This window comes from Musca domestica, unplaced genomic scaffold (assembly GCF_030504385.1).
Source record: "Musca domestica strain aabys unplaced genomic scaffold, Musca_domestica.polishedcontigs.V.1.1 15, whole genome shotgun sequence".
NCBI lineage: Eukaryota > Metazoa > Arthropoda > Insecta > Diptera > Muscidae > Musca > Musca domestica.
This window is the reverse complement of record NW_026712207.1, coordinates 1,740,162-1,763,975: the sequence shown is the minus strand read 5'-3', so window position 1 is coordinate 1,763,975 and position 23,814 is coordinate 1,740,162. Positions and strand designations below refer to the sequence as shown.

Below are 23,814 nucleotides of genomic sequence, written 5' to 3'. Positions count from 1 at the left end.
TTGTTATTTCCACAAGTTATATTCTCTCTGAAGCTGGTTGGGTACGTATCACATAAAAAAATTGACATATGTTGTTGTTACCAATTTTGGTTGAAAAGAAGGAAGGAGCATGCTCGAAAAAAAAATTTTGTTAAATCCTTTCAAAATATCTAAGCGGCAGTTAGTTTTGTCACAAAAAATGTATGGAATCGCTGTTTGGATTCAAAGTGGAATATGGAATTTCTTTTGAAGCAATCTTTTCGGAAAACTTCTTTATAAGAAAACCTCAGCTAAAAATTACTTCGAAAATAGTTCATGGTGAGAACGTATTGGACTGATTTTTGCATGAAAAATACCAACTACCTTTTGTTGGGGAAAAATGGGTCAGCAACCATTGTTTCCTTGAGAACGGATAGTCTCTTACCTACCCGAAGACTGAGTTCACTTTAATATATCGCGATGACTTTTATACCCTCCACCATTCTATGGGGGTATATTAACTTATCATTCCGTTTGTAACTCCTCGAAATATTTATAATAGACCCTATAATGTATATATATTCTGGATCAGCATAAAATTCTAAAACGATCTAGAGATGTCCGTCTGTCTGTTGTAATCACGCTATCTTTGGAACGAATTGAGATAGAAGGCTAAAATTTTGGATACATGTATAGTTTACCAGTAGGCAGGTTAAGATTGTAAATGGGCCATGTTGGTCCACGTTTTCGTATAGCCGCGATATAACAGTTCCTCTCGATATTCGGTATTTTCATGGTTTATTATAATTTCAAATTTCGTATTTGATGTTCGCAATGGATACTACAGCCTATTACAAACATTCTTCGTATAGCCCCTATATAACGGTACCTCCCGATATTCGGTATTTTCATGATTTTAGCGACAGTATTTACCGGAATTATTTCAAATTTTGTATTTGAAGTTCGTAATGAGTGCTACAGGCTTTGACAAAAATGTTTGTCCATATCTTCAAATACCCACCACATATCGTTACCTCCCGATATTCGCTATTTTCATGATTTTTGCGACATTAGTTATCGGAATTATTTCAAATTTCGTATTTGAAGTTCGTAATGGGTGCTTCAGGCTATGACAAACATTTTTGTATACAGGTCCACGTCTTTATATAGCCTTCATATTACGGTACCTCCCGATATTCGGTATTTTGATGAATTTTGCGACATTATTCACCGGAATTGTTTCAAATTACGTATTTAGAGTTCGTAATGGGAACTACAATCTGTGATAGAAAATTGTCTATGCTGGTCCAGGTCTTCGTATAGGCCTCACATATGTCAATACCTCCCTACATTCGGTATTTTGACGATTTTAGGTACACTACTCACCGAAATTGTTTGAGATGTCGTATTTGAAGTTCGTAATGGATGCTACAGGCTATGACAAACATTTTTGTATACAGGTCCACGTCTTTATATAGCCTTCATATTACGGTACCTCCCGATATTCGGTATTTTGATGAATTTTGCGACATTATTCACCGGAATTGTTTCAAATTACGTATTTAGAGTTCGTAATGGGAACTACAGTCAAAGACATAGAAGTACAAAGATAGGACAAGGCAGAGTGAAAACATGACAACTCTGTGAAAATACCTCTGTTGTTATGACATCGTAACAACATAGTTAGCAATGTTATGCGATTTAACCCACTCAGGCAATATGCAATTAATTGGGAAAGTCTATGGAAGAGAATTTTGAAATCCAATATTTAGATTTTTCAAAAGTTTTATTTGTCATTGCTTTTATAAATGTGTTTTTTATATTAACATGGTCCTGCCATGGGCTGTTATTCTAGATAGTATAGACACAAACCATCTGCCCAGAATGCATTTTGTCCAGTCTTCACCATTTTAGGTCTTTGCTACAGTCTGTGACAGAAAATTCTCTATGAAGGTCCAGGTCTTCGTATAGGCCTCATATATGTCAATACCTCCCTATATTCGGTATTTTGACGATTTTAGCGACAATACTCACCGAAATTGTTTGAAATGTCGTATTTAAAGTTCGTAATGGATGCTATAGCCTGTGGCAGAAAATTGTCTATGCAGGTCCAGGTCATCGTATAGTTCCGATATAGCGGTACCTCCCTATATACGGTATTTTGATGATTTTAGCTACATTATTCACCGTTTATTTCAAGTTTCGAATTTGAATATGGTATTGGCTTATGACAAACAAAGCCTATGCAGGTCCACGTCGTCGTATAGATCCTAATATAACGGTTATATTCGGTTTTTTAAGATTTTAATAGCATTTTTAACGGATTTTATTATTTTTTTTTTGATAATTGCCAAAATCTTTCCAAATGGTTAATTGTTTATCCTCTGGCGGAGTCAGGTTACATCGGGTTTCTCCATCCACCCCAGTTGGGGTAAGCACGCTACCACTTTCGGAAAAAATCTACTTCAAAATTTATGAAGTCTAAACATTTATTTCAATGGGATAATTAAGAAATCTTAAACAAATCCGGGAGCCTCTTTGTTTTGTATGAGATTTCTGATTTTTCATAAAGGCTGGATCCGTGCAATGGACCGCTCCCTTCGCTGCATGTGATTTTTCGAAATATTATACCTCATAATGTGGATCAGCATCCTACTTGATTTGAGATTAAAAAATATATATATTTTGGGGTGGAAAAATTAGACAAATCATCGGATACTTTTGAAACGGGAAATATGTAATTTTTCCTTGTACAAATATAAGTTGAATGAAAAATCTACCCTTGAGACGGATGAAAGAGTAGGATTTGAATTGGATTACGGCCGCTTTGTTTTTATCCCTGAGCTTGAGTTTATGTATGAAGACATAGAGCTTCCCACAATACTGTTGTAGTTTTGTAGAGGGGCTACTTAATGTCAACTCTAAATGAATAACGAAATCCGATTCAAATCGAAAAAAAATTATAAATAAACCCACTCATCGAAAGAAAATTCGACATTCCAAACACCTTTTTTGTGACAAAACCAAATTATGCCTCCGTCGTCTATATTTTTTTTCACATCGATTTCTACAGAAATAACAGGGAATTTAATACAAATATTTTGTATCCAGTTATTGTTGATCGTCTTTGGGTACGTATTCGGTACATTTGTCATTGAAATAATGATGGTCATTATTATTTTTTATTTAATTTTCCTTTCTTTCCCCCATCTCTCTCTCTCTATTTATCTCGTAATCCTTTGCTTCACTTATAAACAAAATTTGAGCTGAGAACATTATGACGTGAGTATATTTTTGTTATATCTTTATTGTATGACATTATTCTAAAATCTCAAAACTGAATGTGTAGAGGAATTTTGGAAAGATGTGTATTTAAGTCGGACAATTTTAAAGTACACTTAGCTTATTTTTGAGATGTCTGTGCTATACTAAGTTGTTGAAAAGAAGACAGTAGTGTCAAAAATCAAAGAGAAGGAGAAAATATGGAGCTGAATTTTCAAAACATGGTCTTAAATTCGATTTAAAAAAGCCCATTTAAAACTTCATAAAGATTTCCAGGAAAACATAATTTAAAAAATGGTTATATGAAATCGATTTAGAAGAACATTCATTTTGTATACAAATTAGTACAATTTGTCTTTAAAGGCAAATACGCACATACCCCCATACATCTGAATAGTTTTTGAATATTAGTTTTGAATCTACAATACCAAAAACTGTATTGTAATTCAAGTGAAATGTCTGCTATCTAGAGTAAAATCATATAAAAAAATCTCACATATACAGGGTGAGATAAAAAAACTGCAAAAATTCAGATTTTTATATATTTTTTTTAAATTTTATTGAGTGAAATTTAAAAAAATATCGGAAATAGCATCAACTTTTATAATAAGTTTAGATTTGTTCGAATTGGCCACCTTTGGCACGAAGTATGGCCTTTAAACGATCAATGCAACCGTCACACGCTGCCCGAATGTTGCTCTGCGGCATTTTGGTTCATTCTCGGCGAAGCGCTTGCTTGAGGTGATCGACACTTTGGTATTTCTAGTGCCAACTTTGCCAAACCAAATATACTCCAGATACAATAGTCCAACGGTGCGATGTTGCTAAGTCCTGTTTGAATGTCCAAGGTCTGCGGCCAAAATATTTACGTGTCCAAGGCTTTGATACACCCTCCAGAATATTGTCGCGATAATATTCGGCATTTATTCTGATTCCATCGGCTGTTATGGCGGCCAGCGCTTGAATTCTGGTGGCCAACCGAAGGTGCACATTTTCAGCTGACCTCTTTGGCTAGTAAACGCGATCATTTTGTTTGTTTTACAAACTGCTGGACAACGAATGTTTTCTCATCGGAAGTTTACCAAATTCGGCAGTTCACCACTTTCGGCCAATCGAAGCAACTCTTTAGCTCTTTTGAGTCTGTTTTCTTTCTGTCGCGGTGTAAGTTCTTGCACTTTTTGGAATTTCAATAGCTTTACCCCAAGCTCATTTTTCAATATTTGCCGAATGGAATATTGCGATATGTTCAGCTCACGAGCCATTTTCCGGGCACTGCGACGATCAAGTCGCTATACTTTTCGAACCATTTCTGTCGATGTTGCTCTTTTCTACCGTCCATTTCCTTGACGTCGGGCTACTCAACCAGTATCACGTAATCGATACCGAGCGATGGTACGAGACACAAAAGATTTATTCACATTTAAATGCTAGAGTGCTTTAACGATAGCCACTTGATGTTTTTCAGCCAAATATAAAGAAATCACATTATCACGCTTGAATTCCATCACGAATAACTTTTTTTCTGGAAAATTCTCATCAAAATGCTTTTGTACGCTTGTAAACATATAATGAGCTGTCACTGGAATAATTTAACAGCTGTCGGACGAGTGGCTTAGAAATGAAAGCAGTCTGAATTTGGTTGCAGTTTTTTCATCTTACGCTGTATATAAACGATTATTTTTTCGAAAAAAAATACACCGATCGTTCAATTTTTTAAAATCCAAGTCCATAGTATTGATGAGTTCAAAATATCAAAATCGGGACGCATTGGTCCTACAAATAACTCAACAAAAAGGCCGATGGCTCTTCACAACAAAACTCTTGTAAACATAAAAATCAATTCTAAAATCTTGTGACCCGCCCTGGTGATGCATAAATATCCTTTAAAAAATCTAAGATATAGGTCAAGCTATTCTCCATAATTAAACCCCGAACATAATTCAGATGGTTTTCAGAAAAAAAAAAAAATAAAAAAAATATCCAAATCCAAAAAATGTTTTTAAGTTCCACATTTTTTTTTATCATGTGACCCTACATAAAATTGTTCTATGGTCCTTTATAACAATTGTTTGGTAAAATATTCAAATTATTCAGATGAAAGGTAGTGATATTTTTTAATGAATTTTAAATTGTATTTCCCTCGTAACAATCAAATGCAAAGTCTTACATTTTCCTCCTTCTTCTTTCAATTTTTACTTGTTTTCCTGTGAAGCGTTAGGGTCAAATACGAAATTAAACCTGAATATGAAAAACAATATAACTTTAATCATTTAGCCCTCTCTCAAAAACGTATGGCTTATTTTTGGAAAACAATTCCAACGAATTGTGGTAAAATGAAAAATAAAATGAATTACTAATTGGGACCCAATCGCTACATTTGGTATCGAATAATTTCTCGAGAAAAATGTCATTTACTATAACACGGGTCTCGAATAAGTGTACATGACAGTTAGAGATACCCCTCAGAATTGATATGTTGCCCCTTTAAGACAGTCCCCACAGCCTTTATCAAATAAATACCATGGATGTTTACCAAAAGACGTATTTTCCGGTACCCCATAAAAGCCACTTTGACGGACGACTCGATGATGATGATGATCGATCGACAGACATGGCATGTTTTCTAGAGTAATTTAAATCTAAGATTCTATTGCTAATAATGTGTATAAGTATAATTATATTATAAACAAAATAACTTTTAATTATTATGTTGTTAAAATTTGTAAAAACAATGAAATAAACAATATTTTTATTTAAAAAAATAAATAAAATAAAAAATAAAACAAATGATTGAAAAACCATAATTTGGAATCTTGTTGATGTTTTATTACTCAGATTTTTTGGGGCAATTTCTTTTTTCCAATATTTTTCTTGAGGGGATTGATTGCATTTCCAAGGAAAAGTAGGAGAGAATACAAATTTGATTTTAAGTTTAATTTTTGTTTAGGAATTGTTCTAAGAGGGGAATGTTAATTTGAAATCAACATTTAAAAAGTGGCAAATTGTTTTGATTTTTGGTACATTCACTTTCTTTAAAAAAAAAAAAAAAAACAACAAACAGATGTATAATTTAAAATATTTGCTTAGTTAAAATTAGATTTAGTTTTGGCTGCAATGATATATTTTTTTTGTTGTTTTTTACTGCTATTGTAATCATCATCATGTGTGGTGGCAATGCTCTGCTTGCCTGCCTTATTGTATTCTTGTAATGCTCTCCATGATCTTTTTAAAAGTTTAAAATTGTAGTTGATATATTTCCACTTTTGGTCTTTGTGTTTTGTAAAATTGCCGAAAATTGTTTAGTTTTTTTTCAAAGATTCCATTTTGCTTGAGTTGCATTTTATTGGTTGCTTGATTTCAATCTCCACAGAATTTTTATTTTTTTGTTGATGGCTTTGTTTTTCTTCATTGTTTTGTCGATTTGGAAATTCTGTTGTTATGGAGGGTTTTGTTTTTTTTTTCTGTTATTGTTATATTAATTAGTTTCAGTCCTTTGAGTGGATTGGTATCACAAATTTATGCCCAAATGGACTTTTGTACTTAATGCCAGCATCACGATAAAATTTATCCGGTATACCCAGATTACATAAATACAATTTGCCACAATTATTCGATGATATGCCATTTAATGGTAAGATTGGTATAATTGAATATTTGATGGATACATCATTAATGCCACTTGGTGGCGGATCAATGGCCAATATAGATGCACTGTAATGGGAGGAAAGATTTAATAGGTTTACAACATTTTTAAAGGGTAATCGAGACTCACCGGTTTTCACTTAACCACTTCTTTACGTCGGTCGACAAATTAGCAGAATTTGTCGACAATATCACAAGATCAGGTGTAGGGAGTGCTGTAAGAATAAAAGGGATAATTATTAGAAGACATACAGGGGAAGAAAAAAATTAACAAAATTAAGCTTTTAAATAAAAGCTATTTTTATACCCTCCACCATAGTGTGGAGGGTATATTAAGTTTGTCATTCCGTTTGTTACACCTCAAAACAAATACTTTAGACCCCAAAAAGTACATATAATCTTGATCAGCATAAAATTCTGTCGATTTAGTGATGTCCGTTTGTGGAAATCACTCTAGCTTCCGAACGAACTGAAGTAGGTTGATAAAATTTTACTCAAATGTGTATTATGTCTGCAGAACTTTTGGTATTGAAAATGGGCCATGTAGGTCCCCGCTTTCATATAGCCCCCATATAACGGTACCTCCCGATATTCGGTATTTTGACGATTTTGGCGACATTATTCACCGGAAATGTTTCAAATTTGGTATATAAACTTCGTAATGGGTTCTACAGCCTATGACAGAAAATTGTCTGTGCGGGTCCACGTTTTGGTATGGCCCCCATATAACGGCACCCCCGATATTCGATATTTTGACGATTTTGGCGACATTATTCACCAGAAATGTTTCAAATTTGGTATATGAACTTCGTAATGGGTTCTACAGCCTATGACAGAAAATTGTCTGTGCAGATCCACGTTTTGGTATAGCCCCCATATAACGGCACCCCCGATATTCGGTATTTTGTATTCGATTTGATCCAAACTTCGTACATCGTAATATTATTATCAAGCTTAGATCGAGTTCGGAGATGGGTAATATCGGTCCACTCCTTCTGGTACCTCCCACACAAAAAGTGGAAATTTAAAAAATATATATTTTACTGCACATAAAGACAAAGGACAATACGATTTTGCTCGTATTCGCACTTTTGACAAAAGTGGCCTATGCAGATCCACGTCGGCGTATAGAACCTAATATAACGGCTATATTCGGTATTTTTAAGATTTTAACAGAATTTTTAACGGATTTTTTTTCTTTTTTTTTGAAAATTGCCAAATTTTTACCAAATGATGGAGGGGGTATTCAAAGATTTACTAGTTTTTCTTTCAAAGTACTTGGAGATTTGGATTGTAGTGTTATAATTTTGTACTCACCTTCAACGGAATACACCACCGTATTTCCAGTTGCTTTAAAAAGCGATATTTCTATACTTTTTTGTTCAATATTGGAATCTTCTTCCAGATAAAGTAATACCTTTAAACCATGAGATGCCAGCTGGCGACCGGTAGCAGCACCAACGTTACTTGACCTTTTTCCAAAAAAAAGCAACAAAATTTTCACCAAAAAATTCAAACTCTTCGCACACTTTATATTCACCTAAAATTCTCCGACTTCTCACATATTATTGCAATCGTTGGCCATTGATGACGATTATTGGGCGTCAGGCGACGAGCACCGCCCAACAGCAGTATGGCCAAATCTGTTGCACCGCGTGCCAGCAAATCCAATTGTCGCTGCAATGATAGACCACACTTCTGGGCACACATTTCAATTTTTGTGCGCACAAATACCGGTATTGTGGGTATTATTAGACCCTCGTCGGTAACAAAATCTTCCGAGCCACCCACAAATAACGATTCGATTTGCCGCATCTGGGCCGGTTCACTAACCAAAATATTCTCATCATGTCGATATTTTTTCTGATTTGATGCCGAAACAGCATGTTGTACTAGATCTGGTTTTTTACCAGCCTCCAGGGAGTCCCATATGGCTTGTTTATCGAACAAAGCCAGATTGCCCTCAAAATCGAAATCTTCATGCAGCAAAGGATCATCAATGGAGGCGCTAAACGTTTGACTATGTTTAATGCTGTTCTCACGTCGCACCTGCTTACTGCGCTGCTTGTTGCGTGTGCCATTACCATTGCTGCCGCCGTTTGTATTGTTGCAGCTACCATTGCCGTTTATGGATGAGTTACGTTGAGATCTGCCATTGTGTGTGGGACCAACGCCGCCGTTACCACTCGAGTATGAGGCTGCGCCACCTCCGCAATTCTCTTTCTGGCTGGCGTAATAGGAACCGCCACTTGGAACAATATCAATGGGTTTACTACAATTTAAAGCACCATTTTCAATTCCAACCCCACCGCCATTGCTGCCATAACTTTCGGCATTGCAGCTATTCGATGTTGAGCAGACGGAGGCCGAGCAACTGGCGGCACCCATTCGCACTTCAACTTTGGGCGGTATAAGATTGCCAAAGAAGAGGGCCACACTACTTGAATGTTGCTGCTGCTGCTGTGGTGAATTTGATTTCTTGCCATTGTACATTGATGCACTGGGTGCCCTTGAAGATGAGGGTGATTGCCTGCAAAAGAAATAAATAAAATTGTTGAATTGTCCCAAACTTTGAAACCAATGCTTTACTTACATATTTCCTTCCTGTTTTAGGCTCATGCTTTGTTTCATTTTATTACTGAGTGTTGAGTTGACATCTTGTTTTGGAACAGCTGCTGTTGCTGCTGCTGCTCCACCACCATTGACGACGGCTACATTGGCAAAGTTGGGCTGTTTAACCGGGGTGGGCTTATTAATTACGGTCGGTGTTACAGTGCTCTGATTATTGTAAGATGGCAATAAACTTATTTTGGTAATGTCCGTGGAACGTAGAGTTACTTCCGCGTCTTGTTTGCGCAGTGGCACACCATTGCGAAATGCCCGTACTATTGTGATCTCGGTAGGCGTACACTGTGAAATGATACCCTGAAATACGCCTAACTTTGCATCGCATTCAATGGAGACCGCTTTGCCTGTCCAATCGTCTTCCATGTCCTGCTCTCTTGATGGCTACGCTACCTTAGCTTGAGTGGGAAAATTTCAATTTCTTTGAGACAATAATCGCTCGGTAATATTACTAGTCAGTCTTATGCCCTCGTTTGTTGTTTTTGCTATGTTTTCTTTAGTATTTCAAAATTGTTGTTCAAATTGCAATTTCCTTTGATGATTCCTTTGATTTGCTTCTTCGCCTCGGGATGCTGCCACGACTTCTTGCGATCGCATTCAAGAATTTTGTCGTCGTTGTTTTGTTACTGCCTGCTGTCGTCGCCGTCCTGAATTATTTTCAACGCAATTTCTTTTCCTTTCCAATTGTTCTAAATTTTCTTGGCGTTTCTCTTTTTGTATGAAATTAAAGCAGATTTATTTTGATTTGTATTTGACAGGCGTAGAACGTGCTGATGTATCTTTTTTCCTCTATATTCGCAATTGTTTAAATAAATTGCACGTTGTAACTTTAGTTTTTTTCTTCAATAATTTTTCCTTACTAAATAAATGTAGGGATATGTAAGTCGACTTTTGATTAATCGAATAATCGACTTTTAGTGCTCTGAAACTTGAACTCGACTTTGGACTTGGGTGAAAACCAAGTACTCGACTATTCGTAGTCGATTGTTCGACTTATGCTATGTTCTCATTGCCATTTCAATCACGTTGTTCGCTCTTAAAATTAGGTACACGAATTAACCCGTTCATATGGCACGATTCGCAACATATTTCCTTTTTTCAAACAATTTGTTTGTTGATTTTTATAGGAAGTTGTAAAAAATTACATGAAATTAGCATTAATAATAATATAAGAAATTATTGTTTTTCCTCCAAAGATTTATTTTATCTTTCATTTAACAATTTTCATTCATGAATGATTTAATACTATTTCTTCTAGGGCTTTTAGGTCTGTCATTTAGGTCATTCATGTTTTGAATTTTTTGTATAAATGTTGCTATTTTACATATATTTTCTTGTTTTTTAAATTCGGTTGAAGAGTCACTTGTCAAAAATGCTTTTTTCGATACAAAAAATTTGAAAATATTGCCTCATTTGTTTCCAGTTTTCATTGTGGTTTTAATTCATAATTTTCAGTCTTTCCAAATTTTTTTTGAAATTTCAAAAAAATGTTGTATTTTTAATTTTTAAATGTTATAATTTATTTTTTTGATAAATGCTCCCTTTTGTTAGGGATGGCACACATTTCTTCGGAGTTCTGACAGTGATTTGAATGAAACAAAGAATAAAAGTCTTGGTTCTGATCTTTTGTGTGGGTAATCAAGTAGACATTTCTTAATTAATGGTCGAACAGCGAATAAAGATCGAATCACGTGCCATATGAACTTAGCACTGTTTTTCCAAATTCCTGTTCAACTAGTGTGCCCAGCTGATGACTTAAGCCAGTCAAAAAATCCTTTTATGTACTTTCACCTTTAGAAAAAGATTTCGTTTTTACTTGCCAGAGAGATCAGCTGAAAATGTGCACCTTGGGTTGGCCACCAGAACTCAAGCGCCGGCGATGGTCATGGTGATAGTGTGGGCCGCCATAACAGCCGATGGTCGCTCTCCGGTCGTATTAGTATTAATCGACCGTGGCATCAGAATAAATGCCGAATATTATCACAAAAATATTGTGGAGGGTGTATTAAAGCTATGGGCAAACAAACATTTTGGCCGCAGACCTTGGACATTCTAACAGGACTCAACACCATCGCACTCAGCACGGCGCCACCCAAGAATGGTTACAAAATGAGGTTCATAGCTTTATTTCCAGCACACAATGGCCACCAAAATCTCCGGATACCAATCCGTAGGACTATTGAGTCTGGAGTATTTTGGAAAGGAAGGTTGGCACTAAAAAACACCAAAATGTCGATCACCTCAAGCAAGCGCTGCGCCGGGAATGGGCCAAAATACCGCAGAGCAACCTTCGGGCAGCGTGTGACGGTTTCATTGGCCGTTTGAAAAAAGGTGACCAATTTGAACAAATCTAAACTTATTCTAAAATTTGATGCTATTTCCGATATTTTTTGCTTTCATTCAATAAAATTTAGAAAAAATGTAAAAATTATGGCGTTCCATCCGTAGGGCGTAAAAATTATGGCGTTCCACAAATCCACTGGATTTGATACTCGATTTAATTTGACGAACTGATAGTTGAAATCAACTAGATTTAGTTATTATAAACGTTCTTTAAGGCTTTACTTACCCCCATGGTAGAAGAATATAGGTAGACGCGTCGACACAGCTGCTGGGACAATGAACTGTCAAACCAATTTTGGAATTGAAAATATTGAATGAAAAATTACTTAAATTTGTAAATTTTTTTGAAAAAAATGCGAGTTTTATTAGCCTCCGACTGACGTAGTATAAAGATACATATAAAAATCTACTTATATTAAAAAAAACATTTAATTTTTTTGACATATCAATGCTCCCAAGCGTTGATGCATCTACCTGTATTCTTCTGCCATGCCCCCGAGATACAGAGGTGTTTAAATACCCCAATCGCACCAGATTTTTTTGTATAAATTATGAATATGTTTTATCTATATGTTCTTTTTATATTAATTTTTTATTAGTTTCTCATTTTCTTTTTTCTTTCATTCATTTGGCTATTTATTCTCAACAATATAAACACGTTGTTTCTTCTTTGCTCCCGTTTGACGCCGGCGGCAAACGTCGACAATGTGTGCTTAGATCGATGTAAACAACTTTAGTGTTGCTTAAAAACGTACGGCCAATCAGCACGCCGGCCGCGGCAATTTTGTGTACGTTTAATCGTTTGTGTCGTTTATTTTTCTCTCAATTATTTGGCAAATTGTTTGGTTCAAAAAGAAATTCTGTATAAATTATTTTTATTAATTCTTCGTTTGAACATAAAATAATATGTCCGACGATGAAGATATACAATACATTAAACGGCAACGAACACTGTATTATGGCTCACTAGAGGAAGTTGAGCGAAAGCGTTTGGCATCATCTACTGGCGCCGCTGCAGCAGCGAGTGGAGCGGGAATAGCGGCGGGTGCTGCTGCTCAATTGGAAGACATCGATTCCGATGAAGATTATGTTGATGATCAAAGAAAAAGCAACCAGGCAGCTGCAGTCCAATCAGCGCCACCACCAACAGCTGCCGCCCTAGCCAATAAGATTACGGATGATTATTTTGATTTGGAGACGGAAATTTCTAAAGACAAAGTTGCGTTGCTGGAGGAATTTGAGCGCAAGAAACGTGCTCGCCAAATAAATGTGTCAACGGATGATGCAGAAATTAAACGGAATTTGCGACAATTAAATGAACCGATATGTTATTTTGGAGAAGGTCCAGCGGAGCGTAGACGCCGCTTAAGAGAGTTATTGGCTAGTTTGGGTGAAAATGCCATTAAACAAAAGCAGAATGAAGAAGAAGAACGAAAGCAGTTACAAAAGGAACAAGAAACCACATGGTATCATGAGGGACCGGAAACGTTAAGGGTTGCTAGGCTTTGGATTGCCCACTATTCATTGCCGCGGGCCAAGGAACGTTTGGAAAAGGCACGTGAGGCGCTTGAGGTGCCAAGTGCCACAAGGGCGGGTCGGATGGTTGAGTTACAAAAACGTTTGCAGTCTTTGGGGCCACATTGCAGTCAAGTGGGTGATACCAGACCACTGAGTGGTAGTGCCTTTAATGATGATTCCACGCTGTTGGTTACATCGTCATGGTCAGGTTTGTGTAAGGTATGGTCGGTGCCTGACTGTAAGCTGGAGCAGACACTAAGAGGTCATACCAGTTATGTGGGTGGAGTGGCATTTCGCCCGGGTGTCAAACGAGATGAAGAAAATGTTGTGGCCATGGCATCGGGAGGTCATGATGGTTCCGTTAAACTTTGGGGATTCAATTCGGAGGAATCCATAGCCGATATAACAGGTCACATGCCACATAGGGTGTCCAAATTGGGTTTTCATCCATCCGGAAGATTTCTGGCCACAGCGTGTTATGACTCCTCATGGCGCCTATGGGATCTTGAACAAAAAACCGAAGTTTTACATCAAGAAGGTCATGCCAAGGCCGTGCATTGCCTTAGTTTCCAACATGAGGGCAGTGTAATTGTTACCGGTGGCCTGGACGCCTTTGGAAGAGTGTGGGATTTGCGAACAGGTTAGTGAGCAAATTATATTAATTTTATGAGGATTATATAATTAAATGTTGTTGTTTTTTTCAGGTCGCTGTATTATGTTCTTGGAGGGCCACTTGGGTTCCATTTTTGGTGTGGATTTCTCACCAAATGGTTTTCACATTGCCACCGGCTCCCAAGATAACACATGTAAAATTTGGGATCTAAGACGACGTCAACCCGTCTACACCATTCCTGCCCATGTCAATCTTATCTCCGATGTCAAATATCAACGAGATGGTGGTAGTTTTCTGGCCACATGCTCCTACGATTGCACCACCAAAATATGGTCGAACAAAACATGGCAACCGCTGAAAACATTGCAGGGTCACGATGGCAAAGTTGTGTCCTTGGATATATCATCGAATTCGAATTTCATTGTTACAACTTCCTTCGATAGAACTTTTAAGTTATGGTCACCGGATTGCTAGTACATGTTGATTCATTTTTTCCTATAACGTTGAGTCTGAAATTGTGACTGGTAGACTTTATTCTTACTTCCAAAACATTTGAGCAAATCCCCAAAAGTGAGGGCATTGAGTTACCCCATGGATTTCGAATTTGTTTTGAATAGCAGTTTTTCTTCAACCGAAAGATAAATAAATCTGTTTCTTTGTTAATGTTTAACTAAATAAATATATTTATCTTATTAGTTTGTTATACCGATTTTAGTTTGGTACCCCCCATTAAAAACAAATCAATACAAAGAAATAGAAAATAATAAATGGTGTACAAGCCCATCTTTTTTTTAAATTTAAATTTACATAACATGCATTGTTTCGTGTTACACAAAACAAAAGTGATAAATAAATAAGAAAAAATAGAAAAACGAAAAAACAAAATTCTCCATAAACCAGTGTAATTTAATTTCATGTTATTGTAATATAGAATTACTGCCATTGTTGTATTAATTTTGTTTTATTTTTATTTTCTAACACACACACCAAACCAATTTAAATAAAACAAAAATATTAATAAAGTGCATTCAAAACATGTCAACAATAATAAAAATAAAAAAATTAATTATTTTTTCTAGTGAATGTTGAAGACCTCCAACATAAGGCCAATTGGCTGAGGGTATAAAGCCATATGGCTACAGAGGGTATATATCATTTGATACGGCCAAAACGTGCCTTGTCGAAATAACGGTGTTAGACCCTGGGTCTCTTTGAACCAAATCCTTTTCAAGACATTTGGAGTCGATTTAGAGATGTCCGACCGTCTGTCTGTCTGGCTGGTGGGCACGACAACTCTCGAAGGAAGTATTCGATTTGGTCCAAACTTGGTACATCGTAATATTATGGTCAAACTTAGATCGTGTTTGGAAATGGGTAATAGCGGTCCACTCCTTCTGGAATCTACCCCACAAAAAGGTCGACATTTTCAAACAAAGATTTTACTGTAAGATTTTGCTACAACTTTGCAAATCCTAATATTTGCATCAATGCCACGCCAGGTGCGAAAAAGGACAATATCGGTCCTCTTCATCAAGTACATCCCCCACAAAGGGCCAAAATGTTGAATAATTATAACTCTTATAAAATGTGATGTAAGAGTCCGATTGTCTTCAAATTACACACATCACAATATTTTCATTAACCCAAGGTATGGTGTGAAGATGGAATATATCGGTCCACTTCTTCTGGTATCTCTCTCAGAAAGGGCCAAAATTTTGAATATTCATGAAGCTCATAAATCGGGAAATTAACATCCGTTTCCATTCAGACTTGGAGCTTCTCAATATTTCCATCAACACAAGATCTGTTATCAACATGGTGGAGATCGGACCATTCCTTTGGATACCTCCCCCACAAAGGGTCAAAGTTTTGAATAACCAAAACGAACATAAAATCGGAAATATGTATCCGCTTCTCTTCATATTTCACACAACCTGTTATTTCTACTAACACAAGATCTGCTGTGAAGATGGAACATATCGGTCCACTTCTTCTAGAACCTCCCTCAGAAATGGGCCAACATTTTGAATATCCTTGAAGCTTATTAAACGGGAAATTAACATCCGTTTCCATTCCGACTTGACGCTTCTCAATATTTCCATGAGCACAAGATCTCTTATTAAGATGGTAGAGATCGGACCATTCCTTCGGGTACCTCTCCTCACAAAGGGTCAAAGTTTTGAATAATCAAAACGAATATAAAATCGGAAATATGTATCCGGTTCTCTTCATATTTCACACATCCTGTTATTTTTACTAACCCAAGGTCTGATGTGAAGATGGAATATATCGGTCCACTTCTTCTGGTATCTCTCTCAGAAAGTGCCAAAATTTTAAATATTCATGAAGCTCACAAAACGGAAAATTAACATCCACCTTAATTCAGACATGGCGCTTCTCAATATTTCCATGAACACAAGATCTCTTACTAAGATGGTAGAGATCGGACCATTCCTTCGGGTACCTCCCCTACAAAGAGTCAAAGTTTTGAATAACCAAAACGAATATAAAATCGGAAATATGTATTCGGTTTTCTTCATATTTCACACATCCTGTTATTTTTACTAACCCAAGGTCTGATGTGAAGATGGAACATATCGGTCCACTTCTTATGGAAACTCCCTCAGAAATGGACCAACATTTTGAATATCCTTGAAGCTCATAGGAAGCGAAATTAACATCCGACTTGGCACATTTCAATATTTCCATCAACACAAGATCTGTTATCAAGATGGTGGAGATCGGACCATTTCTTCTTGTACCTCCCCCCACAAAGGGTCAAAGTTTTGAATAACAAAAACTACCATAAAATTCGAAATAAGTATTTCCATTATTTCTACTAACACAAGATCTGCTGTGAAGATGGGATATATGGGTCTACTCCTTCTGGTGCTTCCCCCACAAAGGGTTAAAATTTTGAATATCCAAGAAGCTCATAGAACACAAAATTAACATCCGATTCCATTCAGACTTGCTACATTTCAATATTTCCATCAACACAAGATCTGTTATAAAGATAGTAGAGATCGGATCCTTTCTTCCGGTACCTCCCCCACATAGGTTTCAATATTTTGAAAAACAAAACGCTCAAAGAAAGTGAAATAAGCAGCCAACTCTCTTCAAACTTTTGCTAACACAAGATCTACTGAATACCTTCTTCTGGTACCTTACCCACAAAGGGTAAAAATTTTCAATATTTTTATCTGTCATAACTTGCGAAAAAAAAACAGCGATTCTTTACAACTTGCTATATCTAAATATTTCTCTCCAAACCAAAAAACCTGAGATGAATATGGAATTTATGATTTCTCATAAAATTTGATATAAATGTTCGATTTTCTTGTAATTTTGCCCATACCAATATTTTTTTTTTTATCTGTATTAGGATAAGTATGAAAATGGAATACTTCGGTCGACTATATATCTAGTGGCTCAGGCATATTGTAAAATTTTCTAAATAATTTTTCACATATATCAAATAAAGTGAAGTTATAGTCCAAACCTGGAACTTCGCAATATTTATGTTTACAATATTGACCCACTTCTTCGGAAACTACTTTATAGAGGGTCAACAATTTGAATAATCATAGCAGAAGTCAAAATATTAATATTGGCTTAGGGCATACATGTGTCGGCAAAACCGATTGATACCTTTTAACTGGTTCTCCTTTTAAATTACCACAGAAAAAACGCACACTTTTTTGAATATTCATACATAAATGCACATTTATTTCATTTTGATACATTTGTTTGTTTTCCGATTGGGTATTTGTTTTAATTATGTAATGTTTGCAGAGGTAATTGGCGTGTTTTCTTTTCTTTTTTTCGCAATTTTAATACATTAAACACTTAGTAGTACTTTTGAATATTCAACGTTTTAAATTAAAATTATTTTTTTTAAATGCCATTTCGATAAGCATTCTACTCTTATGTTTAGAATGCTCAAAATTTCTATTGAATTTTATATTAAAAAAATTATGATAGAGAAGAAATGCATTGGTTGCCAGTTTCGATTATTATTTTTTAATTTTTTTTAACAAAATTTCTTTGCAATGGAATTTGATTTTCTTTTTTTTGTTTCTCTTTTGTAGTTTTATTAATGCATTACTATTATTTATAGAAGAAAAACGAATTAAAAAATAATTTAATAATTACAAAAAAAAGAAGTGTTGTTAATTTTAACTAAATAATAACTACCACAGATAGGTTGCAATTTCTAATTTAAATGTGTAAATGTAATAATAACTTGTATATGTATATAACGTTATTAGTGTTTGCTTTGTTTCAGAACTGCAAGAATGTAAAACCGATTTTTCCTTTATAAAATAACGAAAAAAATGGCAAAAAAATTAAAATCTTGCAGATTCTGAAACAGAGCATTTATGATTTCTATAACATGGTTTTGTTATTTTCTAGTAATGACATACTTATATTTCTATTTAATTTTTTATGTTTTTTTTAACATATATTTGAATGAATCCATTCTGGATGCCTTCTCGGTATATCTTTCAATATTTCATTTTAGCTCCATACATTTAATATGGATTTCTATTTATTTTTTAATGTTTTCATACGATTTTATTTTTTTAACATATATTTGAATGAATCCATTCTGGGTCCCTTCTCGGTATATCTTTCAATATTTCATTTTTGCTTCCATAATATGGATTTCGTTGCGTTTTCCTGTCTGGCACAACATTCAATTTACTTTTTTTAAATCAGTCATCAATCAATCATTCGATATTTGTTTTCAAAGACATTAATTATAATTATTTAAATTTTTTATTTATTTAACTGAGATTTTTCAAGTTTTTCTTTAATTTTTTACCCATTATTTTTTTTTTGCTTATTTTTGAATTAAAACATAAGAGTAGGATATTGATTTGTTCTTGTTTTTCGTTTTTTTTTACTTTTTTTCCTTATGGTATTATATATAAAAAATACATTTAACGTTAACTTCAACTTAGGGTTATAAAAAAAGGAATTAAAAAAAAGTATTTTTTCTTAAAAAAAAATAGTTATAACAAATAAACATAAAGTTATGACGTATCATTATTGTTAATATTATTATTATTATTATTATTATCATTATTCTATGGAGATAAATTAGATTGCACATAGGTTCATATGTACGTCCGACTATTTTAAGACTAAAAGGTATTAAAAAAAAAAAAAAACAGAAATAAAATAATAAAAAAGGGAATCAAATGATCTGTCATAAAACAATTGCCTAAATTGTTAAAAACTGCATGGAAATAGAAGCTATTGGAAAATTATCAAATTGTCGTCTTATTTTTTTGATTTGAGAAAAAATCCACAGAATTTCAAAAGTTCTGCAGGCCTTGATAGCGAATGTATTTTTTATATAAAATGTAGTAGATCGAAAATGTCTATAACATTTTTGTGAGAATCTGTGAGGCCAAAGAATGAAACTACATTTTTTAACTTTTTTAAGCCTTTGGAATCTAAAAAAAAATTTATAAAATATTAAAAGACTCAAGATCTAAGAAAGTTATTTCCATTGAATTTGGTTGGACTAGGAGGCTAGGCCGACTTTATGATACATATATGTTGCTCTTTTGATATTACCCTTTTAGGCACAATAAACATATATATGGGAGCTATATTCAAATCTGAACCGATCTTTATAAAATTTAGCAGAGGTATGTCTATACTGTATCCGATAGTTGGCACCAAATATCGTTGTTGTGGAGAGTATTTTACAGGTGTGAGGGAGTAAAATACAAAATCGGACGAAAAACGTGTATATGGGACCCATATAGCTATATCTTAACCGATTTTCACCAAATTGGATATACCTTCTTCCAGGCTAAATACGATAATATATGCCAAAATCCATGCCATTCGGGCTTATATTAACCATTTGGTGCACCATTAAACGTGAAGTCGGACGAAGACATATATGGGAGCTACGGCTATTTCTGAACTGATTTTGATAAAATTTGGCATACCTATTTTCAGCCCTCATCTGGTCGTACGTGCAAAATACCATACTATTTGGGATAAAATTACCCGTTTGGGAGCTATATATAAATTTTGACCGATTATCTCCAATTTCAATGGGGCTCGTTCTGGGCCCAAATAACAGATTTGTGTAAAATTTCATCACGATCGGGCGATAAATGCGATCTATATTTTTTTTTCAAAAATACATGAACAGACGGACGTCCATAAATCGACTCAGAATGTAATTATATGCAGATCATCAAAAGGAACCATGAGTCCAACTCGCTTCTTTCACTATGTTGCACAAAGACATAATACCCTGGCCGCAGTGTGTGTAGGATATAAAAATTATGTGGTCCTCGGATGTTATTTTTTTTTTCTATAAAGATTTAAAAAAAAATCTTCAAAGATTTATAGGCTTACGCGGAATTAATAATATTTTGTAGGCCCCCTAGACCAACGACATTTTTTATAAAATGTTGTAGACATTCTAGGCCAAAGCAATTTTCTAAAACATTTTAAAAGGCAGAAAACTTTTCAGAAATTTTAAAGGCCTTAGAGTCTTATAAAAAATAAATCACAAAAGTTTTTGTTTCTCAGAGTGCAATTCAAGATTGAATAAAAAATTGTAGCAAAGACCTAAAATGGTAAAGACTAGACAAAATGCATTCTGAGCAAATGGTTTGTGTCTATACTATCTATATAACAGTTCATGACAGGAATATTTTAATATAAAAAAACACATTTATAGAAATAAATGACAAACAAAAGTTTAAAAAATCCAAAAATTAGGTTTCAAAATTCTATTCCATAGACTTTCCAAATTAATTGCATATTGCCTTAGCGGTTTAAATCGCATAACATTGCTAACTATGTTGTTACGATATCATAACAACAGAGGTATTTTCACAGGGTTGCCATATTTTGACTCTGTCTTGTCCTATCTTTACACTTCTATGTCTTTGATTGTAGTCCTCTGAGACAACGGAAATTTATTTATAAAGCCTTAAAGACTTTTTGCAAAGACATAGAAGTGTAAAGATAGGACAAGACAGAGTCAAAATATGGCAACCCTGTGAAAATACCTCTGTTGTTATGATATCGTAACAACATAGTTAGCAATGTTATGCGATTTAAACCGCTAAGGCAATATGCAATTAATTTGGAAAGTCTATGGAAAAGAATTTTGAAACCTAATTTTTGGATTTTTTAAATTTTTGTTTGTCATTTATTTCTATATATGTGTTTTTTTATATTAAAATATTCCCGTCATGAACTGTTATATAGATAGTATAGACACAAACCATTTGCTCAGAATGCATTTTGTCTAGTCTTTACCATTTTAGGTCTTTGCTTTGAGTTTCAATATACAATATGTCTTTTGACGGCAAACTTATTTGTCGGGCTACCTTGACAATAATTTTAGTAGCTTTGCACTATTGTGATTTGGCTCTATTTGAATTTCAAATCACAATTATGTATTTTTATTGCAAACATTACAAAAGAAATTCCATAAAATAATTCTTGATCTCGGAGTCTTGTAACAATGACTACATTGACTCATTCTATCTTCGCCACAGGTCTTTTACAAATTTTAGGCATTGTTTAAAATGATGCCAAAATATTGAAAAAAATATAATAATAATATGTGTATAAAAACTAATAGCATAATAAAATTTTATACAAATTATGAGTCAAAAAATTACAAAAAATAAAAAGAAAAACTAAATTTTAAAAAATATATATCTGTATAAGATTAAATAAATGTTATGGAAACATATTGTTATACCTTTTTAGATACATATAAGCATACAAAAGGGTTACACACAGGATTCAAGACAGTATTATTAATACCTTAACACATATATCAATATATGTGTAAATTTACAAAAAAAAATTGATTAGAATCCCCGACTAAAGAGTAATTAAAAAATAAAAATCATATAAAAAAACTGAAAACAAATTACATATATAGTTTTGTTTTTTTTTTTTTTTTTTTGTAAAATCGCCGTGGATGTGTGTGTGTGTGTGAGAGTGTGTATGGGGGTGTAACATAACAATGTGCGCTTTTTGTTTGTTTTGTAGTATTTTTTTCTGTTACGATTTTATACTCTGGTATCGGGTGAAACCGTTGCCTTTTTATATTCAGTCTCTGTTGATTTATTATCATCCTCTTCTTTTTTGTTCTCTTCGGGTGCGATGTCAATGCGATGGGCCTTACTCCACACAACTAAATCCATAATAAAGGCCAAAAACATAATACCAGCCGTAATACCTGGAAGGAGAGGAAGGGGGAAACCAAATTATTAAATTAATGGTGGATTCTTCAAGGAACTTTGAAGAAATTCTTAAAGTAGATTTTCAGGGACAATTTGGAGAATAAATGCTAACAAATCTGAAGTTTGAAAGCAGCCGTACTTTACAGGGTGAGATGGAAAACTTCAACCAACTTCAGGCTGCTATCATTTCTAAGCCACTCGTCCTACAGCTGTTAAAAATATTCCAGTGACAGCTCATTATATTGTTTACAAGCGTACAAAAGTATTTCAGTGAGAAGTTTCCAGAAAAAAGTTATTGATGATGGAATTCAAGCGTGATAGTGTGATTTCTTTATATTTGGCTGGAAAACCACAAGTGGCTATTGTCGGAGCACTTCAGCATTTAAATGTGAATAAATATTTGTGTCTCGTATCATCGCTCGTTACCGTGATACTGGTAGCGTAGGCCGACGTTAAGGAAGTGAACGGAAGAAAACAGCAGAAATTGTTCGAAAAGTAAAGAAGCGACTTGATCGAAAACTTGTCGCAGTGGCCGAAAAAAGGCTCGTGAGCTGAACATATCGCAATATTCCATTCGGCAAATATAAAAAAATGAGCTCGGGTTAAAGCCATTGAAATTCCAAAAAGTGCAAGAACTTACACCGCAACGGAAAGAAAACAGACCCAAAAGAGCTAAAGAGTTGCTTCGCTTGGCCGAACGAAAGTGGTAAACTGCCGATTTGGTTTTCTCCGTCTCCGATGAGAAAACATTCATTGTCCAGCAGTTTGTAAACAAACAAAATGATCGTGGATCGTGTTAACTTGCCAAAGAGGTCAGACGAAAATGTGCACCTTCGGTTGGCCAACAGAACTCAAGCGCCGACCATGGTTGTTGTTGTTGTAGCAGTAGTACTTGCAAGTGTTTGCCTTCTGCTAATCAGGTTCCAGCTCCAGGTTTAGAAATTCGACTACTTTGATGGCCTGTAGCCAGAGATCTTCTGGAGTGAGTTGGGTAGGTTTGGTTGTGAAATTAAAGAGGTGTAGCGTATTGTGCGGGCCTGTATAACACGCCAGACAGGCGTCACGCACATCTTCATCAATTCATGCTGAATACGAATTGAGACGACTACACCATTCTGAACGTAATTGCGTCAAAAACCAGGGTAGGTTTGTCTAGGCCGGCCATGGTGATGGTGTGGGCCGCCATAACAGCCGATGGTCGCTCTCCGATCGTATTAATCGACCGTGGCATCAGAATAAAAGCCGAATATTATCGCGAAAATATTCTGGAGGGTGTATTAAAGCCTTGGGCATGCAAATATTTTGGCCACAGACCTTGGACATTCCAACAGGACTCAGCACCATCGCACTCTACACGCGCACCCAAGAATATGGTTACAAAATGAAGTTCCACGCTTCATTTCCAGCGCACAATGGCCACCAAAATCTCCGGATACTAATCCCTTGGACTATTGTGTCTGGATTATTTTGGAAAGCAAGGTTGTCACTAAAAAATACCAAAGTGTCGATCATCTCAAGCAAGCACTTCGCCGGGAATGGGTCGAAATACCACAGAGCAATATTCGGGCAGTGTGTGACGGTTTCATT

General features: G+C 35.0%; 3 protein-coding genes across 4 annotated transcripts in view; 1 reads left to right on the top strand and 2 right to left on the bottom strand.

Moving 5' to 3' along the window:
- Positions 1 to 6,283: 6,283 nt before the first annotated feature.
- LOC131801214 (enhancer of mRNA-decapping protein 3) lies at positions 6,284 to 10,392 on the bottom strand. The gene is made up of 5 exons (XM_059119490.1): positions 9,476 to 10,392; positions 8,423 to 9,412; positions 8,200 to 8,354; positions 7,013 to 7,097; positions 6,284 to 6,951 (listed from the first exon to the last, which is right to left on the bottom strand). The coding sequence occupies exons 1-5, from the start codon at positions 9,871 to 9,873 to the stop codon at positions 6,726 to 6,728; spliced, it is 1,854 nt and encodes a 617-aa protein (XP_058975473.1). The 5' UTR covers positions 9,874 to 10,392; the 3' UTR covers positions 6,284 to 6,725.
- Positions 10,393 to 12,611: 2,219 nt separating this feature from the next.
- Positions 12,612 to 14,722, top strand: LOC131801212 (U4/U6 small nuclear ribonucleoprotein Prp4). The gene is made up of 2 exons (XM_059119476.1): positions 12,612 to 14,008; positions 14,073 to 14,722. The coding sequence occupies exons 1-2, from the start codon at positions 12,757 to 12,759 to the stop codon at positions 14,453 to 14,455; spliced, it is 1,635 nt and encodes a 544-aa protein (XP_058975459.1). The 5' UTR covers positions 12,612 to 12,756; the 3' UTR covers positions 14,456 to 14,722.
- A 2,956-nt stretch (positions 14,723 to 17,678) lies between these two features.
- Positions 17,679 to 23,814, bottom strand: part of LOC101897464 (solute carrier organic anion transporter family member 74D) — an 81,569-nt gene continuing 75,433 nt past the window's right edge. For both annotated transcript variants that reach the window (XM_059119475.1, XM_005183354.3), the window contains one exon: positions 17,679 to 22,223. In XM_059119475.1, the coding sequence (XP_058975458.1) occupies positions 22,054 to 22,223 (170 nt within the window). In that variant the 3' untranslated portion in view covers positions 17,679 to 22,053. The remainder of the gene's footprint in view (positions 22,224 to 23,814) is intronic.